At 39.5% G+C, this 20,200-nt stretch overlaps 1 protein-coding gene across 1 annotated transcript; it reads left to right on the forward strand.

Moving 5' to 3' along the window:
* Nucleotides 1-842: 842 nt before the first annotated feature.
* Nucleotides 843-19,551, forward strand: LRRC8B (leucine rich repeat containing 8 VRAC subunit B). Its single transcript, XM_039555986.1, has 5 exons — nt 843-930; nt 11,731-11,785; nt 12,601-12,700; nt 13,359-15,517; nt 16,480-19,551. The coding sequence occupies exons 4-5, from the start codon at nt 13,385-13,387 to the stop codon at nt 16,750-16,752; spliced, it is 2,406 nt and encodes an 801-aa protein (XP_039411920.1). The 5' UTR covers nt 843-930; nt 11,731-11,785; nt 12,601-12,700; nt 13,359-13,384; the 3' UTR covers nt 16,753-19,551.
* Nucleotides 19,552-20,200: the final 649 nt, after the last annotated feature.

Genomic DNA, 20,200 nt, shown 5'->3' on the forward strand with positions numbered 1-20,200 from the left:
ACTGGATAAAGAGGGGGTGAAGTAGGAAAGTCAAATGAATCAATGATTAAGTTTTTTTACAACACTGTTTTTATTTGTGAACTTTATTATATCTGTATCAGGTTTTCAGTGGAATTGAAGAGCCATAGAAGAGTTTTGCCGCACAGAATTTTGCCTGTTTCTGTCAGAAAGGGTGGTGGGCTTTGGGTGTCCCTGGCCCCGGAAGGAGACCCCCGTTGCTGCAGGACATTCTCAGCGGCTGTGCCGAGTCTGGGGCGCAGCGGGGCGGGAGCTCATCCCGAATGCACCCGCGCGGTACCGCTCCCCAGCATCCCCAGCCCCGCTCCTTCCGCTCGGACCCAGCGGGCGTTGGGGCCACTCCGGGACCCGCACCCCGTCCCACCGAAACCTGCGGTGGGGTTTAAGTTGCCTTTCGCAAGTGTCACCTTCTCTATTTTTATTTTCTAGCAGCCAGCATTAATGGCTTTCTCACTTCCTCCACCTCCTCCAACGGCTCGGGTTATTTAAACGCCGGCACCCGAGGGGGGGGGTGGGGGGGGGAGGTTGCTGCCTGTGAGCCGGCACGGCCGCGGCGCCGTACCGAGGAGCTCTGAGGTGGACGGGCACGGCTGCAGTGCCGGGAGCTGTCCGGAGGGCCGGTGGGGCGGCTCCGCAGGTGAGCAGAGGGGCTGGGCCGGAGCCGGGCGCGGCGCTTTTGTCCGCCGCAGCTCCCCCGCCCCCGGCCCGTCAGCGGCGCCGCCTGCCTCGCCCCATTGGCTGCGCGGGCGGTAACGTGACACCGGCGGCCAGCGGGGCCCGCCCCAGACGCGCCGGTTGGAGCCGGTGCCTCGCGCTGCGCCGCCGGCTGCCGCGCGGACGGAGCGCGCGGACCCAGCGCCGCTGCGCGGACCCAGCGCCGCTGCGCGGGCGGGCCAGGGGTGGCGGCGGCAGGTAAGGGAGGGGCGGCTGCCGCTGACAGGTGCCCCGCGGCCCCGGCGTGCGAGGGAGGGACGGGTGGAAGGAGGGGGAGCAGCACGGAGCGGGGCTTTCCGAGGGCAGCTCTCGCCGTCCCCGCTTTTCCCGGGCTTGCCCCTCCGCCAGCGGAGCGGGAGGGCGCTGCCGTCTCGCGGGGTGCCCGGCGCCGCTCGTCCGGTGGCCCGGTGAGCCTGCGCGGCGGCCGCCCCTTCCCTCGGCGGCGCCCGGCAGCGGGGCCGCTCACCTGCCGTAGCCCCGCGGGCCGGCCGAGGCGGAGAGGAACTGGGCGCGGGGCGCCGAGCGGGTCTGTGGCCGCCCCGGGGCCCGCGGGCGGGGCTCGGCGAAAACCGCTCTGTGCTTTGCGTAACCGATATCTGCGCGTGTCCTCGGGTGACCCGGGCGCTACAGGTCGCCTGGGGCCGCTTTCCCCCGCCCCGGGCTCCTCCGTCCGGGCGGCAGCTGTCACCCTTCGGCCCCGGGCGTGGAGGCGGCACCTGCCCTCGAGAAAGTGGCAGGCGGGAGCCAAGTCCCAGCCTCCCCGCAAGGGAGAGAAGAGTTAACTCAGTGTTGAGGCCTGACAGTTCTGCACATCGAACAAGAACCGTCCTATTTGTTGTTGTCTTCCTTTCCTCTGTCTCGCCAATGCACTTCTCGTCTCAGCAGCTCTGATCTTGTAGCAGCCCCTTGCGTGGCAGCCTCTCTTTGCGCCCTGGCTGAGTTGCGCGAGTGGCGTCAGGCTGACTTTGTGCCCGTCTGCTCAGGGGTGAAACTCAGGCAGCTTTCCTGGCTTCGGGTCCCTGGTGAATGCTGCAGTTGACCAGTTATGTAGGAGTGATTAAAGTGGACTTCCCTAAAGCTTAATTTTATATTAAGAATGTTATTAATTATGCTGATAAGGTAAACTGTGTTTGATTTGGCCTCTAGTGTGGTCATTCAAAACTATACCTGTGAGGTAGTCCTAGAACAAGCTAAAAGCTATGTGATCACTTCTGGTTTCAAGTATTTAAGCTATAAGCTCTGCTGACTCACAGCTTTCTTTCTTTGTTTGTTGAAAGGATAAGGTAAGGCATCAGTTATTTCAGGTGTCTTGGAATTTTTCCTTACATACCTTCCTCGCAGGGGGGCAATGAATTAGGCCTTATTGATCTGTATTGTTTAACTTAAACTTTCAAGAGAGCAGTGAAGGAAAAACCCATGAGTATTAAGTAGTGAAATATTACAGTACTTGTAGAATTTATTAAGTATTGTCTATCTATATTGTATGTGTTTTTTTTACTCTGTGTAGCTCAGCTGACAGTGTGGGGAATAGGAGAGTTATCCTAAGGAGCTTTTCTTCAGTATATGTGGCCCTGAGCAGGGCAAAGGACATGAAATGAAATGAGAGCAGAAAGGAGAATGATTATGGCAGAGAACCAGTAGTTAGTATATAATACAGGGGGGTTTTTTTAAGGGTTTTCTGGAGTGTTTAAAGCATTCTGTTGTAGTCAGATAACAAAATGTTTATCAGAGTTTTACATTAGCACATATTATTACATTCTACTGAATTTTACATTGATGTAATGCAATTGACTTTCAACTTCAGTAGGATTCATGTAACTTTTAGGAATTTGCTTGCTCCCTTACACTTTTGAGAGAAGGGAGTTGCTGGTCTGACTTGTATTTGTCCCCTCTTTCAGGGAAACAGATTTTCATGGGGAGAAAATTGCCTTTTGTTTATTGCAAGTTACCAATACAGCTGTTGTTTGAAGTTAATGAAAGCATGTTGAATAATTTTTAGAGAGGGACCAACAGTGCTAAAGAAACATCCATCAATATTTCAGCATTGTAAAATGAACCTCGTAGAGCAGTATGTCACTGTCAAACAAGTATTTTTCTAAGGGATTTCTGAAGGGGGGTGAAGAGGGAGGGAAATCTTGTCTTGCTTTAGCTGCTGCTGTGCCTGCTCTGCCTGATGCGCTACAGGTAGCAAAAGAGACTGTGGCACCAGTAATACTACTTCAGCTTACAATACCTACTGCTAAAGCCATAAAGCTTTACTCAGCTAGGATTAGGAATGGATGTTTCATGTGACTAAGGGGATAAGGTGTGGTTTATATGGGTCTCAGTGCTGCCTATCTAAACGTTTCACACTGCTCTCTGTATTCTAAGCGCTAACCTGTGGGCTGTATTTATCCTTAGGCATCCTTATAACAGCTGTTCAACTGTTGTCTTGTAAATGGTGTTATTCTGCCAGTTGCTCTTGCAGTTACTCTTTTTAAAGATAAGTTAGCAGTCAGTGCTGCGGTTATGAAGCTATTTGGTTCAGATATCCTAGGTAGCCATGTAGAAGGGTGAGAAATGTAAAGTGGAATTAATATTCTAATGTTTACGTATGTTGTCTTTAATGTTTAAGTGGTATAGGTTATATAATTCCAATTAGAGTTTTACCAGACTTGGTGAGTGGGCTTCAGTGTATTGTACCTATGCATGGGTTTGGGGATTATTTTCCCCAAGAGTTGTTAGTGTGTTACAAATGAGTTCTGGATTTAATTTTTAGCTACTTGAAATCAAACTGCAATTCAGTATTGAACTAAAGTGTCATAATACTTATGAGTAGTTTGCCCAGCTATCTGATTTAAACTTACTGATATGAAAAGGCTGTGTTTTGTAGTGGTGTAGTACCTTGGAAGGAAGGCAGATGATGCAACTCTCAGTAAAGCTGTTACAAATGCAGTTTGAGGTATAGTGCTGACATACCCTCTTCTGATGTACACCTGAGAGGATTCTAGGGTCTTTCAACAATCAGAAGCGAATTGTGGAGAACTTGTTATGGACTATTTTCAATTTAATTCTCATTGGTGTTGTTCTGTTTCAAAATAATGTATTTGCACACACTGAAATAAATTATGTGACTGCATTTCCATCTCAGCTTCTAAGTACATTTGGATGCTGTAAACTGGAATGCAATTTCTTATACTGAAACTGAGAATTTAGTTGACTGTGAGAAACTGAACGGGTTAAAAATGCTGGTAAGGGGTCTAGTGATGCCAGTAGGAATGTGGTAGTAACACAATCTGGTTGCTACTTATTGTTAGTGTAATTTAGACATTGTTACAAACATTTTGTTTCTTTGTGAGATAATACTCTGAATTGTGATTTTAGTTAGCAAAGTTTCAATTTTGTGGCACAACAGCTACAAAACTAGTCATGTAGTTTATTCAGGCTTAATTAAAGTGACATTGATTTTTTAGAGCTCTTATTTCAAACCCCAGAAAATGTAACCCCTTATTTCCCAGACATTATTGCTTTAGTTTTCTGGGGAAAATATCAGTATTCTGTGAGTAGTTCAGGTTGTGAAGTATTTACTTAGTTACTTTCTGGTAGCTAAATAAAATCATCTGCATCCAAATATGAGGATCTACTGAGCTAAAATTTAATAATTGCACATTGTGATTTTAATGCTGAAGTATTAGTCCTTTGAACTAATTTTTCCATCTGAATGAAAGCAAAATCTTGGTGTGCATTTGTTGTGTAATCCAAAATATTTGAAGGCGGGAGGGAATTTGAAAATTTTTAACTAAAAACTGTTTCTAGGCTGTGTTTAAATTATTTACAAGATGAACTTTAATTTTCAACCCATGCCAATGCAAGTGTGAAACTGATTATTACTTTTCCAGTGCCTTTGCAGTACAGGAAAACTGTTTTCCAAGTAAACACTTTTTATTAAACATTAACATTGCTTAAATACTAACTTTGCAGTAACACTGACTGCAAAGTTGGGAAAATTATTGCTTAATTGAAGCAAGATGGGATATGTCAATACTCAAGTGCTTTACTGAACAGGAGTTAAAAGCAGTGTCTGCTTTGCTTCAAATTTTGATTCAGTTTCTTACAAATATGGAGCTAGATGTTTTTTACTTCAAAGTTCTTAATTGATTCAGGTGATGATAAAACCCTGACTCTTGTTTTTGTAGTTCTTAAACTTGGCTTCATACCCAAGTGTGTTTCTGATAATGCTGCTGTCATTTTTATATCATACTAGTCTAGCCCATAGAGCAATTTCAAATACAAATTCACATTCAGATACAAATACTTTGACTAGTAAAAACACTTTCTCCAGCCCTCTCCTCAAATTAAGTCCAAGGTGTTAAGGATTGTGTTCTAGCTGAAAAAGGCCACAACCTATGCTTCTAGAAAGGCCTGTACTAGTGAGGCCAGCTGTTGGGTCTCTTAAGACAGCCTACTCAAAAAAGGAAATTTTGCGCCGCAGGAGACTTGCACAGCACACTTGGGTTGATGGAAGTACAACGCGTGAACATAGGTCCTGAACTAACTTGGTGTTTGTTCAGGAAACAAAGCAGGATTACTGTGGATTTGCTGTAGAATTCAAGTCTGATCACTTGTTTGTGCTTCTGAAACTTAGCGTTGTCCTAGGAGATGCTTCTGATAAGCACAACAGGGCTTTCAGCTCTCCTGATCCCATGCATATGGGCAGCTCTGAACTGTAGAGTTATGTTCAGGCATGCAGTTGGGACACTGTCACCCAGTATGTGCAGTGGGGAATTTGTCTTTCAGCCCGTTCCGTTTGTTAAAAGAAGAGAAGATGTAGCTGGTTGCTTTGTCCTATTAGTAAATCCGTAATGCAGAGTAATATGAATAGGAAGAGACTTAAGAGACTGAGGGAGTTGTGCAGCCAGATTGCACTCTGCTGGAGGATTGGTAAAGCCTATTCAATTTCCATTTCAAGCAGGCTTGTATTGACTCCAGAGTCTCAAGTTTTTTCTATTCTCACCTGGGGGGGGGCGGGGCTGGGATTCCTTAAAAAGGTAATAAGATGGGTTACAGGAGAACTGGCATACAAAGAGTGCCTGAGTTTGCATCAGATATCAATTGGAAATTTATCTGTTCTCATTATTCTGTTCTAGCTGTTTAGACCAAACATCTAGAATCAAGTGTTTCGGCTTGTCAGGCTGGCTGTCAAGAGTAACTGTCTTTCCTGTTAAACATGATGAAAACCCGCCGCTTCTGAGAGGAGATATGAGCCGCTACTGAAAATCCAAATCAGCTTTCCAATGTCAGAACTAATAGAGTGAAATCAGATGTGTTTCTGTATTGCTGCCCTGATAATTATATTTTCCTAGATGCAATTAAGTTCTTGTCTGTGGAAGTAATAATATTCCCTTCTAGAAAGTTCTCCATTAATCTTATGCAGCATCAGGAAAACTTAAAACTAAAAGACTATTTTTTGACCATTCTTAAATCTTGTAGCTATATTTGTACATGGTAATAATTATCTTGCAGGGACAAAATATATTTGGTGTATATTTTTTGTAACCTCAGTTGCAGTTTCCATTCTCAACACCTGCTATCCTGAGGCAATACTGCTTGGTCTTAGCAGTCTATAAACGTTGAAAAAACATCAGCATCCTTTTTTTGGCCAAATGATGAAATTTTAAGTTATTGTACTAGATAACTGTTCATATTTTAGAAACAGAATTATTCTAGGTAGAATGAGGACTACAAATACAAGTTAATATTTCTGAGATTGGACAGAGGTGATAACTGTCTGACTACTATTAGAAAAAGGAAAAGTGTGTGTGCTTCCAGCTCTCAGAACCTAATAGAAGCCAAGTACAATCCAGAACAGTCTCTCTAAATACTTAGTAAGAAATTATTACTGTATAATATTCTTCATTTAAATACTTCTTAGAGAATAGCAGAAATGTTACCATGATTTTACAGTTGCGAAGTTTGAGTTGGAAAGAAGTAAAATTACTTGCATGAAGCGATCCAGCTGTCAGAAGTTATTAATTAAATATTGGGATGAAACAAGATATGTCTCTATTGTATGATCAATACAAAGCACTCTCTTCTGAACAGGTGCTTGCGTTGATATTCATTGTAGTCAGTATTTTAGAGGCTGATATGTCTCTTAAGTTTAACTTATAACCTTAATTTATATATTTTAAAAATGCATCTCTGATCTTGGAAATAGTACTGAGACAGTAAAGCTGTACAAAAGAGTGCTTACTAGAAATGCTCACATTTGATTTAGAGTCCAGATTCTGCTTGGTTCATTAGGGATCTTAGAAAGCACCATGGCTATGAATGGAGTGGTAGGTTCTGGACAAGTAGACAGCTTGTTCTCAAAGAGATCCATCATGGTGATGCAATTACATGAAAAAAAAGCTGGTCTACTGTTCATTTTACTGTATTTTTTTACCATTAGTAGGCTTATCTATTTAACACTGTAACATACTTGTTCAGAAACTTAGGTTTGTACCTACTTACTAATTTTTCTCCATTTTATTTTGTAGGGTTTTTGTGTAAACTGTTTGTCTCACCTATCTCTTTGCTTTTAAACTTGGGTTTAAACTGAATCTTTTCCTCACTAGTACAGGCCTTTCTAGAAGCATAGGTTGTGGCCTTTTTCAGCTAGAACACAATCCTTAACACCTTGGACTTAATTTGAGGAGAGGGCTGGAGAAAGTGTTTTTACTAGTCAAAGTATTTGTATCTGAATGTGAATTTGTATTTGAAATTGCTCTATGGGCTAGACTAGTATGATATAAAAAGCACACAACATAACTTTTAAATACAAATTTTATAATGCAACTTCATTACAGAGTTTAATCTTCAAAGTAGTTGACTTGTTTTTACCCTCCCATCTGCTATTGAGAATTAAGTTTAAGTAACTTCATGCACTTGGGCAGACCTAACAGATGTGATTCAGTACCTATAACGTGGCCCACAGGTATGTAATTTTAATAACTTAGGCAACTGGAATGTTTGAATGTAGTCCATCTCCCTAGTGAGTGTTGGACCAATGACATATTTTACAAAGTTTACCTCTGAACTGGCCTTCCTTGAATAGAGAAAACGCTCAATACTTGCATATCAATAATACTTAATGCAAAATTAATGTGGCTCAAGGAAGACATTGGTCTGTTTTGGAGTGCTGCAGGCATAGGAAAGAAATGCATAATGTAATGTATCTAATCCTGCACAGTCAGATTTCAGGAGTAAGTCTTGTGCTTGTAAAGCAAATCAAATTGGAGTAAAGCATATTTTCAATTAAGATTAGACTGCAACTTTATAAAGACTTTAGACTAGGTAAAGTATTTTTCTTGCATTAAGTGTACCAGAGAGAGAAAAAAAGGTGAAACTGCCTTTAAGTTGTTTTTAGACCTTTTGTGTTGAACCTGGGAATGTTCAAGCTTTTAGATAGTTGAGGAAACCGAAATATATTTGCCATGTTCTAGTCTTGTTTTTCTCAGCTTGAGGAAGATATGGCAGTGGTAGAGTGAGGTAGTAGTTGCTTAATTTTAAGGGTTTTTTTAAATCAACTTATGTGCTGTGCAGTTAACTCTGAAGCAGTAGCAGAGAAGGGTAAGTCTTGTAAAGTAAAAATATTAGTGTAGCCCAACTTACTAAATTTTAAACTATGCTTGCAGTTTTTTCCCTCAGAAATTACTTGGCTATATAGACTCATGTAAGCCTTCCCGAGAGAGCAAGGACTGATTCTTAAGCAGCATAAAACTTTGCTATTACTATTCTATAACTTATGTTCAGCTGTCTTGAGAGCAGGAGTGTTTAAGAAGGGCAAGGGCCTCTAGTCAGTCCAGGTACAGATCATTGAGATTGTCTGTAGTTGTAATTTCTGAGTATTTGGAAGGACTTTGGGTCTTTGATTATTTGAGAGGTTGATATGGCAAACTTGTAATAATGTTAGTGTAGTGTTGAAAATCCAGTGGTTGAGGAATATGCTGGTTATTGTAGAGTGTGGGAATGTCTTTGGGTTTGTTTTAAATACAAAAGGATAATCACTTATACATGTTTAATTGTCACCTGTGATCTCCTTCAGAATGAGCTGAAAAGAAGCTTTCTCCAATCTTGTTTGTGTTGTTCTGCATTCAGTGGAATGCAGATTCAAAACCACAATCCCTATCAAAAAGGTCCTACAGCTGAGTCTGTGCGTGCACACAGGTGACCAAAGTACAGATTCTGAAAGACCATGTATCACTGCTTGAAAAAGGGAGAGGCAGTTATGTGAGTGCTTCTGCTACGAGTAACTATGGCAGTATCATTCTTTATGGAGTCACTTGCACCAGAACTCTTGCAGTACCTGGCTATTCATTGTTTACAGAGTACTTGAGAAAGGAAGCAGTAACGTGCCAATAAAAGGAGAAGTTTTTGCCAGGAAAGATCTGTTTTGGTGATGCGTGTGTATGGGTAAAATTTGTTTATTTTTTTTCCCCTTTGGGAATTTTCATGAGGATTTATTTGCAAGTGGAGGTTCAGGCTGTGCATGTGAAACCATAAGCAGGTACTGGGAATCTCATAGGGGAGTCTCAAAACTGCCTATGAAGCCAAACTGATTGTGTGTTTAGTTTATTATTGGACTTAATTTTCCATCCAAAACTTGAGAAGAAAAAGTGATCTATTTAAATTAGGTAGAAGCTAAGTTAGTACTGTAGTTCAGGAAGGACTTTTGATAGAAAATTGATAAAACAGCTACAGTACATAGTGTGTCAGCATCTCCTTATCTAATTTGAGAAGCAACTGCAAGAGTCTAAAGAGACTGGCTGAAAACTTGGTGGCTGTGTTTGAGGGGGAGGGAAAAAAAGCAAGTCAGGGGCCATGGGAATACCTGTCAAGGTATGCTTTAGTTGTATAAATCTATCTTGATTAAATTAGTGTGTTGGAAACACAAGTTAAATACCCTTGAGGGAGGACAAGAAAGGCAGTTGCCTTGCTGCAAAGATATCCCTAACTAAATGTGCCTAAAAATTATGTGAGCAATGACCAAACGACAGAGTAATGCAATGCCAAGTACCCTTTTGGCAGCTGGGGGTGGTGGTGGGTATCTGATGCTTATAGATAATATTTTTCAAAATGAGAGCCTTTTACTCACATTCTGGATATGTTTCTGTTGATCAGATTTAGTAAGTCTTGAAGTAACTAAAAATTACCTAGATATTAGTGATCTTTTTTACTTTATTTTTCTGGCCTGTGTCTCTGTATTGGTCTGGCGTAACTCTCCTGAAGTCATCATTTTGCCTGGGGCTAAACTTCATTCTCTCTTCTTCTGAGAAAGATTGCCAATTGAGTTAGGCCACTTTGAAAAGCTTTTATGGCTTTGATATGGGTTGAAAGCTGCTGGAGATGAGGTTTATCAAATCCATTACAGTTCAGTGTTATTCCATTTGATTAGTCACTTTTGGCATACAGATAGGATTTGAAAGAAAAATGTCTTCAACAAAATTATTATCAATAATTCACATGTTTACATTACAGTTGTTTATACTGCGTGCTCCTCCAATGGGAAGCTTTATTTCATACACATAGAACTGTAATGGATACACCTGCTTCATTGGAAGGCTTCAGAAAGTAGCCCTTCACCAGACCAGATTTCAAGTATTTAAATACTCAATACTGTGACATTTACTTCCTGCTAGAAAGTGTTATAATACCACAGCAAGGATGTAGTCTTTTTTCTGGAATCTCTGATGGGGACTAACAGCTTTCCATTGCAAGGCAGAGAGGTGACAAAGCATTTTTTAGAAACAGACTTCACAAAGTTACATGAGTCAGTCTCACCCTGAGTTCTCAATCTGTACAAAAACAAAACACTTTTTTTTTTTAATTAGCATTACATCATTGGTTGAAAAAGGTGTACTGAGTGGTGCAAGCTCTCAAGTATACCAATATGCTTTTCACAGAATTGGCTTAAGTTTCATTTTCTGTTTTCCTTTTTGTAAATTTTAGGGAAAATACTTTATCAAAGAGTGTTAACTGTTTTATTATACTCTGAATTTTGTCCTTGGTACTGAATAGGTATGCCTTATTCCCCAAGGAATATATTACTTACTCCTGTAAGCATTTAGTTACATGAATCATCCTAAAACATTAGTATCTCCCCAAGTCCCTGATGAGGTTTACATGTTTGTCAGGAAAAGAATTGCTCCCATACTCATGTTCAGTAGACCTTTCACACTATGTTAAACTCTCAGCCAACTTAGTGATAATTTTGACTTTTTGAGTGTTTTTCTTTATTAAAAATTTGCTATTTTTACCTTTTGATCTTACCTTTTTTCATCGTTCAATATATTCATCTCTTAGTGTGTTCTTTACAACTTCAACAGAGTTCCCAAGTCTTTCATTTTTATAACAAAGTTCAAGTAAGAAGAATTGACTGGTTTTAATTTGAAGTTGGAAGTGGAAAAAAAAGTTTATTTTCTTCTGTTTACATTCAAATCAAGCATGTTTGGCTTGAGTCAAGATGTGATCCAGGTATTCTTTGCAGAATGAAAGCCTTAATTTGAATGGGTTTAGTATCTCTTTGTGCTTTTATACCAACAAATTTATATTCAAACCACAAGAATTATATCAAAAGATCTCATTTTAAAGGCATTTGAGATGTGCTTTTGGAAGTTGAAGTGGAGTGATTGAAGGAATTGCTATTTCCCAGCTGTGTAGAGTATCTCAGCTGCAGAACTTTTAACTTTACTTAAATGCAATAACTGTTGAGCTTTTTTTTCTAAGCTTTTAGTGCTCAGAAAGGGGACAGTGAGAGAGGCCAATACTTTATCTCTACTTTAGGAAAAGCAACTTTCAGATAGTGAACAAGTAAATAATTTGAAGGGGGTGGTATCTTGTGGATCCTTAGATCTTTTACTCTTAGAATGTTTGCTCTCTAAAATGCTGTTGTGGAAGGAGTAATGAGCTACTGTTCTAATACTCACAGTTTTTGGACCAAATATTTCACAATCTTATGACAATTTATTTTCCTTCCAGGAGTGTATTGTAACCATCCAGTCCTTATTCAGCTGCTTTCCCTTGGGTGGGCCTGGTAAGTTTTTGTATTTTATTATAAATAGCTTTGTCAGTGCAAGAAGGGTTAATTTATTTTCAGTCATTCTTTCCACTTGAATGTGGAGTAAGAATAAGGTTCAGCTATTGTTTGACTTTTTATAACAGTTTGTCAGCTCTGTTTAAAATTGAAATGTACAGTACCAACATATTATAAATGAGAACCAGCATGTGCCCAGGTGGCCAAGAAGGCCAGTGGCCTGGCCTGTATCAAAAACAGTGTAGCCAGGGGGACCAGGGCAGTTCCCCGGGTTGGGAACTTGTGAGGTCCCAACTCGAGTGCTGTGTCCAGTTCTGGGCCCCACATGACAAGAAAGACAGTGAGGGGCTGGAGTGAGCCCAGAGAAGGACAGTGGAGCTGGGGAAGGGTCTGGAGCACAAGTTCTGTGAGGAGCAGCTGGGGGAGCTCAGCCTGGAGAAAAGGAGGATCAGGGGGAACTTACCAGTCTCTACAACTGCCTGAAAGGAGCGTGTAGCCAGGTGGGGGTCAGTTTCCCAAGTAACAAGTTCATAGTTGTTTGGGGGAAAAAATTACTTCCTCATTGAAATAGGGCTAGCTGTAGGCAGTTTCCCCTCGGTGTTTGGGGATTTTTGTGTTGATGTAACTGCAAAGCTTTTATTTCGCATTCTGCATGATCACATAGGAGTACAGACTGTTCCATTTCATGTAGCTGTAGCAATGCAGAGCTTAATGGATGCACAATGAGGCAGCAGTTCTAATGCAAGCTGAAATGTTTGCTCTTTATTTAGGTTAAGGCATTGCAAATAAGTATATTCAATATTTTCTCCATCCAGAATGAAGACAAATGTAAAGATGGCATGTCCGAGGAATTTTAAAAGGTGTAGACCTCCTGACTGAGCAGTGCTGTGTTTTTTATTCTCTTTAATTAGTAAAGTAAGTATGAATCAAACCTATGCTTCTGAGAGTTAAATGTGTCACTTACATATGTATAAACAGCAATATTGAACAATAATAAATTGTGCCACCTTAATTTTTATTCTGCCAATATGCTTAATTCTCTTGATGGGAGAAGATGGGGAATTATACATAAGAATATGTAATACAAAATGCCTTTTGGGGAATTTGTGTATTTTTAACTGGGTAGAATTATTTAATCTGGTAGAAAGTTCTAAATTACAAGAGTCATCATGTTAATGTACCACTCTGATTTTGGAATTCTTCATAAATAAGAAATCACTTATGTAAGTCAATGATGGTAGTGAAGGCCTGCTTTAACTTATACCTGCTTGTTGCTTCTACTGGAGCAGTGCCCAATTGTTTGGTTAAAATATACCTTCTCCTAATCTCTCGTGCTAGTTTTGCTCTCTAAGTTTTTGCATTCCAAGTACCTTTCCTTAAAATAAATCCATGAGATGATGGCTGGGGTCAGGTCCCAGAAGTTCTTGGATCCTTTCACTATGCTCTGGAGTCCAAGCCACATGTTACACGTATTTAAGACTGTGAAAACGGTAATAAACTTCAAGTATTTAATGGTGAGATAAATTGTTTTTAACAATTATCTAAGAATGTCTTTTCTTTTTTCTTCTACCAGCTGCTGTTCTCTCACAGGTGAAAGTCATGATCACGCTAACAGAACTCAAATGCTTAGCAGATGCCCAGTCATCCTACCACATACTAAAACCATGGTGGGATGTCTTCTGGTATTACCTCACCATGATAATGCTGCTACTTGCTGTGCTTGCTGGGGCTCTCCAGCTTACTCAAACCAGAGTATTGTGTTGTCTTCCTTGCAAGCTAGAATTTGACAATCATTGTGCTGTGCCTTGGGATTTAGTTAAAGCCAACCTTAACATGTCAGCTAGCTCGACAGCACCGATAATCATCCCGCTTAAAATCCAGAATTATCTCCATCGGCAGCAGTATTCCTACATTGATGCAGTATGTTATGAGCGACAACTTCACTGGTTTGCCAAATTTTTTCCATACCTAGTGCTTTTGCATACCTTTATTTTTGCAGCTTGCAGTAATTTCTGGCTTTACTATCCTAGTACAAGTTCCAGGCTTGAGCACTTTGTAGCTGTTCTTCAGAAGTGTTTTGACTCTCCGTGGACAACGCGTGCCCTCTCAGAAACAGTTGCTGAGCAGTCTGCGAGGAAGTTGCCGATAGCCAAATCAAAAACAGTGATTTCATCACCTCAGTGTTCAGGAGACATAGGGGCCAGCAGACAGTCCCTGCCATATTCACAACCTGGCTTGGAAACAACTGGAAGAGAAAATTCAAGTGTTCTTGATAAAAAAGAAGGGGAACAAGCTAAAGCTATATTTGAAAAAGTGAAGAAATTCAGAGTACATGCCGAAGAAAAGGATGTCGTATACACAGTGTATATGAAACAGATTATAGTGAAAGTCTTTGTAGTTGTCATAATAGTAATTTATGTCCCCTACTATTTATCCTTTATTACACTTGAAATTGATTGTGTGGTTAATGTTCAAGCCTTTACAGGCTACAAAAGGTACCAGTGTGTTTATTCGCTAGCAGAAATTTTTAAAGTTTTGGCTTCATTTTATGTTGTTTTAGTGATCTTCTATGGGTTAACTTGTACTTACAGTTTGTGGTGGATGTTAAGAAGTTCACTTAAGCAATACTCTTTTGAGAAGTTGAGAGAGAAAAGTAATTACACTGATATACCTGATGTAAAGAATGACTTTGCATTTATTCTTCACTTGGCAGATCAGTATGATCCTCTTTATTCCCAGCGATTCTCAATATTCCTGTCTGATTTGAGTGAGAACGAACTCAAACAGATAAATCTTAACAATGAATGGTCAGTGGAAAAACTGAAAAATAAACTAGTAAGAAATTCCCAAGACAAGACTGAACTTCACCTTTTCATGTTAAATGGTCTTCCAGACAGTGTCTTTGAACTGACAGAAATAGAAGTCCTAAGCCTGGAACTTATTCCCGAAGCCAAACTTCCTTCAGCTGTGACCCAGCTTGTCAATCTCAAAGAACTCAATGTTTATCATTCATCACTAACGATGGATTATCCAGCAGTCAACTTTTTAGAAGAAAATCTGAAAACCTTGCGTTTGAAATCTAGTGAGATGGGAAGAATTCCGTTTTGGGTCTTTCATCTAAAAAACCTGCAAGAATTGTGCTTAACAGGATATTTCATGCTAGATCATCACAACTCCATATACAATGACGGCTTTCAGGGGCTAAAAAATCTGAGATCCATTCACTTAAAAAACAACCTTTCCCGTATACCTCAAGTGATTACAGATCTTCTGCCTTCTTTACAACACTTGTCTATCAACAATGAGGGAAATAAGCTGATAGTGCTAAATAACCTGAAGAAGCTGGTAAACCTGAGAACCTTGGAATTAATCTGCTGCGATTTAGAGCGCATTCCCCATTCCATTTTTACCCTAAACAATTTGCATGAAATTGACTTAAAAGAAAATAACCTCAGAACAGTGGAAGAAATAATTAGTTTCCAACATCTTAAAAATCTTTCTTGCTTAAAATTGTGGCACAACAGTATTTCATATGTCCCAGTGCAGATTGGTGCATTATCAAACCTGGAACAGTTGTATCTAAATTATAATAATATTAAGAATGTTCCATTGCAGCTATTTCTTTGTAGAAAGTTACACTATTTGGATCTTAGCTATAATAAGCTAACCTCCATCCCTGAAGAAATTGGTTATCTGACCAACCTGCAGTACTTGGCTTTGACAAAAAACCACGTAAGTAGAACTTTGAATTACTACTCAAAACCAAAAATAGATATTTAACCTACTATTTCTTCTGGAACTGCCTCTAGCTTGAAGTGCTTTTGTGGTGTTCATGATTAAAGCAAACCCAGAAAAAAGGGGTGGTGCTTGTTTAATTACTAAAGCTTTGGAATCAGCAAAGCTCACCTAATACTATCCTGGTTTGTAGCAGCTTAAGGGCTTTGGTTCAGAGACAGTATAGGTTAGCATGGCTGCAGAAACGCATCTTTCCTTGCCCTGCAGCTGTCAATCCTATGCAGTATTTTAATGGAAGTGAACAGCATTTAATTTTTACCTTAAAATGTCAAACTGAAAGCTAAAGTTAATCAGCAGCTGGTTGATAAGCAGCTCAGGTGTATGATGGGGAAGAGGGAAATAGTTATGGTTGGTAACCTCATCAGCAGTGCTAAACTCTCTGGCTCATTAGTGTGGGGCTCAGGCTTGTGACTTCTTTTGAGGCTTATAATTGTTTTCATTGGTGAGGCTTGTTTTGGATGTTACATGTCAGTAGAGTGGGCCAAGATTACTGTACTGCACAGGTAACTGCTTGTACAGGTTTCACAACACAGGAGCTGCTAGTGTCTCTCCACAGCCTGTGCTTGTTCTTAAGTGATTCTCAGGAGACAGTGGGCTCTTCCTCTCCCCTGCCCCCTGCACTCCTCTGCATGCACGCATGGATGTGCTCCCCCTTCCAGGCTTGGTGTGTGCCAGGAGCTAAGCAGCTTTGTAACAAAACAGGTATAATAAAACCATTGTAGTGCTCTCAAGCACTTGATCACATAATGATAGAGAAATTACAGTCTTCCTTTTCCTTTCATAAACTAAGAGGGATTTTTACCCTAAAATAAAAACTGGAAATGTCAAAACATGCAGCTGTACCTAGGCTAACAACTTCTAATGTACTTTATTTTTGTTCTTCTCTTTTCTTTTTCTAGATTGAAATGCTGCCTGATGGATTATTTCAGTGCAAAAAGCTGCAATTTCTTCTTCTGGGAAATAACAGTCTGATGAATTTGTCCCCTTTTGTGGGTCAGCTACTGAATCTTGTTCACTTAGAGCTCATTGGAAACTATCTTGAATCCCTTCCTGCTGAACTGGAAGAATGTCAGTTCTTAAAGCGAAATAATCTAATTGTAGAAGAAAGGTTGTTAAAAACACTTCCCCCTCGTGTAAGAGAGCGTTTGCAGGCATGCTCAGATAAGTCCTAAGTTTAAAATGAAACTCTGCATCATTGCATTCTACAAGTCTTGCTTAATATATCTCTAAAAATCTGTATATGTAGAGAGGAGTGAAGGAAAGAGAGCAATTTACAAATCAGTCTTAAATGCATTGAACTGAGTCGATTGTATTGGAAAAGAAAATTTTACTTAGATTCAAATAAAAGATGCAGCCTTTTACAGGTAAACATGTTTGAAAATTTTAGAACATGAATTGTTGTTTAGGTTCTACTGATTGAAATAATTCAGCTAAATGTTTATGGTAGTATTGATATGGAAGAGGTGATTGCCTGGCTATAGTGAGAGTGTATATACTTTTTTCCTATGAGAATTTTTTCTGTTGATAGTGATGATTTTAAACAGTTTCATCTCCTGCCATATGAGGTCTAAGAACTGTCTGGAATTAGTTTCTAAATATGAATTCTTCTCTAACTTAGGATGTATTAAATTAAGAGCTTAAACTATTTGAGCAGTTTATTTGCATGGGGTATACTGAAAGTAATTTTTCATCATAACTTAATTTTTAAAAGCTTTTGACAAGTACTAAGCATTAATTCTATAATTGTGGAAGATGCCATTTGAATCTTACTATTAAATACCTAGAACTGGTTTCAGCATTTTGTCTTAAAAATAGTAAATACAAAATTAATTGTTGCCTAGAAATTGGGAAGAATCAGAAGAATCTGAAGTGACTGTTGTGCGCGTGTCCTAGAGAACCAATCTTACATTACTGATCTTCAGAGACAGTGACGGCAAACAGAACACAATATAGTTGCAAAGTTGTCTTCGGTATGTTGTGAGCATCACAGGTTTTAGTGTAGTGTATGTTTCTGATTAATATTTTTATAACTTCTCATTACTGACTGCCTCAGTGCAGCTTCTCCACACCCAGTTATTGCGGAGAGGATGAAGGACATTTGTATTAGATAGGGACAGAAGGACACAGATAAAACAAACTAAATAATCACACATCTTATATGCACTTAGGAGGAAAAGACAGGAAGCATTATAAGCTTTGCCTCTTCTAGGGATGTAATAATTTCATAAATCATAGTGGTGGGATAAACTCTTATGCCATCCTTAATACTTGCAAAACTGGATGGAAATAAAACGTTTCCTGACTTCATTCTTCTGCTGTGCGCTGTTTTATTATATTTGAAGTCTTAATTGTCATGATGTTTATCATGTTCACTAAAAACATAAGTTATGCCCCTGGGGAAGGAACAGGTTAGCATGCTTTCCAAAAACATACTTTAAAACTTTAACATAGTACGAAAAGTTTTGGAAAACTAATCTCAATTATGGGATTAATAAACAGATGAAGTAAACTGTTCCCTTAATGACTTTGTGTTCAAGAAATGTGCTAACAGACTGTATTCCAGTTTGTAATAACAAATCATCACAGATAAAACTAATTTTAGTATTAGACTACTTTTAGTCATCTCTTGCTCCCGTTCCACTGCCAGTTTTGTGGAGTGTGAAGTTTATTTTGAAAGAAAATGCCCAAACAAATCTGATCAACATGAAAGTAGATGTCTTTGCAGGAGCAGTGCAAGAGGTGCATGTTTATCCACTGTACTGATGGCATTCCAAAGACCTTTGTAGTGGGAGCACTTTTCTTCTCAGGGAACCAAAATGTGGTAAAACTATTGCTTTCTGTGTAGTTCTAGAAATGTTTAAACTGGTTAGTTGTGTTTATGTGCAGACTAGTGCTGCTGGAACAGTGTTTCATAATGTCCGTATGTAACTCCTCCAAACTCTGTCAACTAATTTTGAGTTGTATAACAGTCCCATAGGAATTGACATAGTTCACCAACAGAGCTAGTACATGTGATTAAACCACAGTGCATTGATTTACACCCCTGTGGCAAAACTTGTGTTAATAATTGCAATAGGCCTGTCTGGACTTCATAACTTAACATTAAAGAACACTTTATGCCAGAATTTGATATGTAATACTTGCAGTCTAATAATTTATATCAGATTAAATGAGCATTTTCTTTAAAGCTTTTTTTCTGAATTGGAAGGCTTTGTTGAAAAAGTTAAATCAGCAAGTAACTGACTTGGCCAATAGCTTCAACTTTTTAAGAATGCATCAGTCCTTTTACGTAATCAGTCAAACTGATGAAGGCAAATAATTATCTTAAATGTGCATTTTACACTAGTTCTGTCAGGAGTGAAATAACAGAAATAACTTGGAGAAAGGTACTTCATTTCTAAAATGGTAGCTTCAAAGGATTTGAGAAATTACCCAAATGCATAATTAATAGTAATATTGTTTTATAGGCTAAATGGGTTACATTTTTTGCAGACTTTATTTTGTCACTCTGCACCCCCTCAAGAGGGTTGGATTATTTTAGCTGCATGTTTGGGTGTTTGAAAAACACCCAGACAAAAGCTGGAAAGTGTAAAGGCTATAATGTCTAGCCTTGCTTTCAAACCACAGTGTGCCTTTACTATCCCTTTTGTACCATGAAACCTAATCCAAGTGCTTAGAATTGAGGGTGGAGACAAATGTAACCCTGAATTCCTTGAATTCACTTCAGCCATCACCTTAATACTCACTATTTCTTCAAAACAAGGGAATTTTCAGGGAATCAATTTATGAATCCACTGTCAAACTTTGTACAATAATACTGTTGGCAATCTAGTCTTTGTATAAAAAATAATTTCCAATCAAAAAAAGGCTTTTCAACTTGTTTGTGTTGTATTGTGTTTAAGAACTTTGTATTGTGACCTTCCGTATCATCAACATTTTGTTTAAAGATTAAATTTTTGTTTGCATTACAATTCTACGAACTGTTCTTTATTTTTTGTAAGAGATGTTGCTTTTAATGCAAAGCTCAGAAGTCTGCTTCCAGCTATCTGTATCTGTGTGGTAGCAGGTCTATCTTCCACAGGAAAGTGTGAAGATAATGAACAGTAGTGGGAAATGAACACTATGCTCCATGTCAAAACAGTTTTCATATTCTGGACTAGGAGAGAAGTTCTTGTGTTGATTTAGAACTAAGCTTCCTTCTTAATTGTTGCTACAGAACCTTTTCCAAGTCTCCCACTTCGATTTTTGTGAGCTGGGTAAGTATCAAATGCAGACTGGAATTTTACTGGGAGAAGCAGGTTGGCAATGATTCTCTTCCCAGCTTGGCACATACAGCTGTTCTGTGGCTAAACTGCCATAAATAATGCTGCTTGTGGTAAATCATGAATGTATTTCAAGTATTGCACATGATGAGCTCAAACTAGCTCATTTCTCTTGAAATGTGAGATGATACCTGATGGCTTTTTCTGTGGGCCTGGGTTTGACTCCATGTTTTTAAGGAAGAAGCTCAGATATGCAAGTAGTGTTACATTTTCAAGTGCTAGCTTTTTATTTTTCAAAATAAGAACCTTCCTAGTAAGTTTTACAGAACTGTAGCCCTTTCTTCTTGGAGATGAAATG

The sequence above is a fragment of the Corvus cornix genome, chromosome 8, assembly GCF_000738735.6.
Source record: "Corvus cornix cornix isolate S_Up_H32 chromosome 8, ASM73873v5, whole genome shotgun sequence".
Lineage (NCBI taxonomy): Eukaryota > Metazoa > Chordata > Aves > Passeriformes > Corvidae > Corvus > Corvus cornix.

What these genes read in the sequence shown, in the direction of transcription:
- LRRC8B (XM_039555986.1), top strand. Translation starts at nt 13,385, where the DNA reads ATGATCACGCTAACAGAACTCAAATGCTTAGCAGATGCCCAGTCATCC. An exon ending in TGGCTTTGACAAAAAACCAC is followed by an intron (nt 15,518 to 16,479) that starts GTAAGTAGAACT and finishes TTCTTTTTCTAG; the next exon opens with ATTGAAATGCTGCCTGATGG.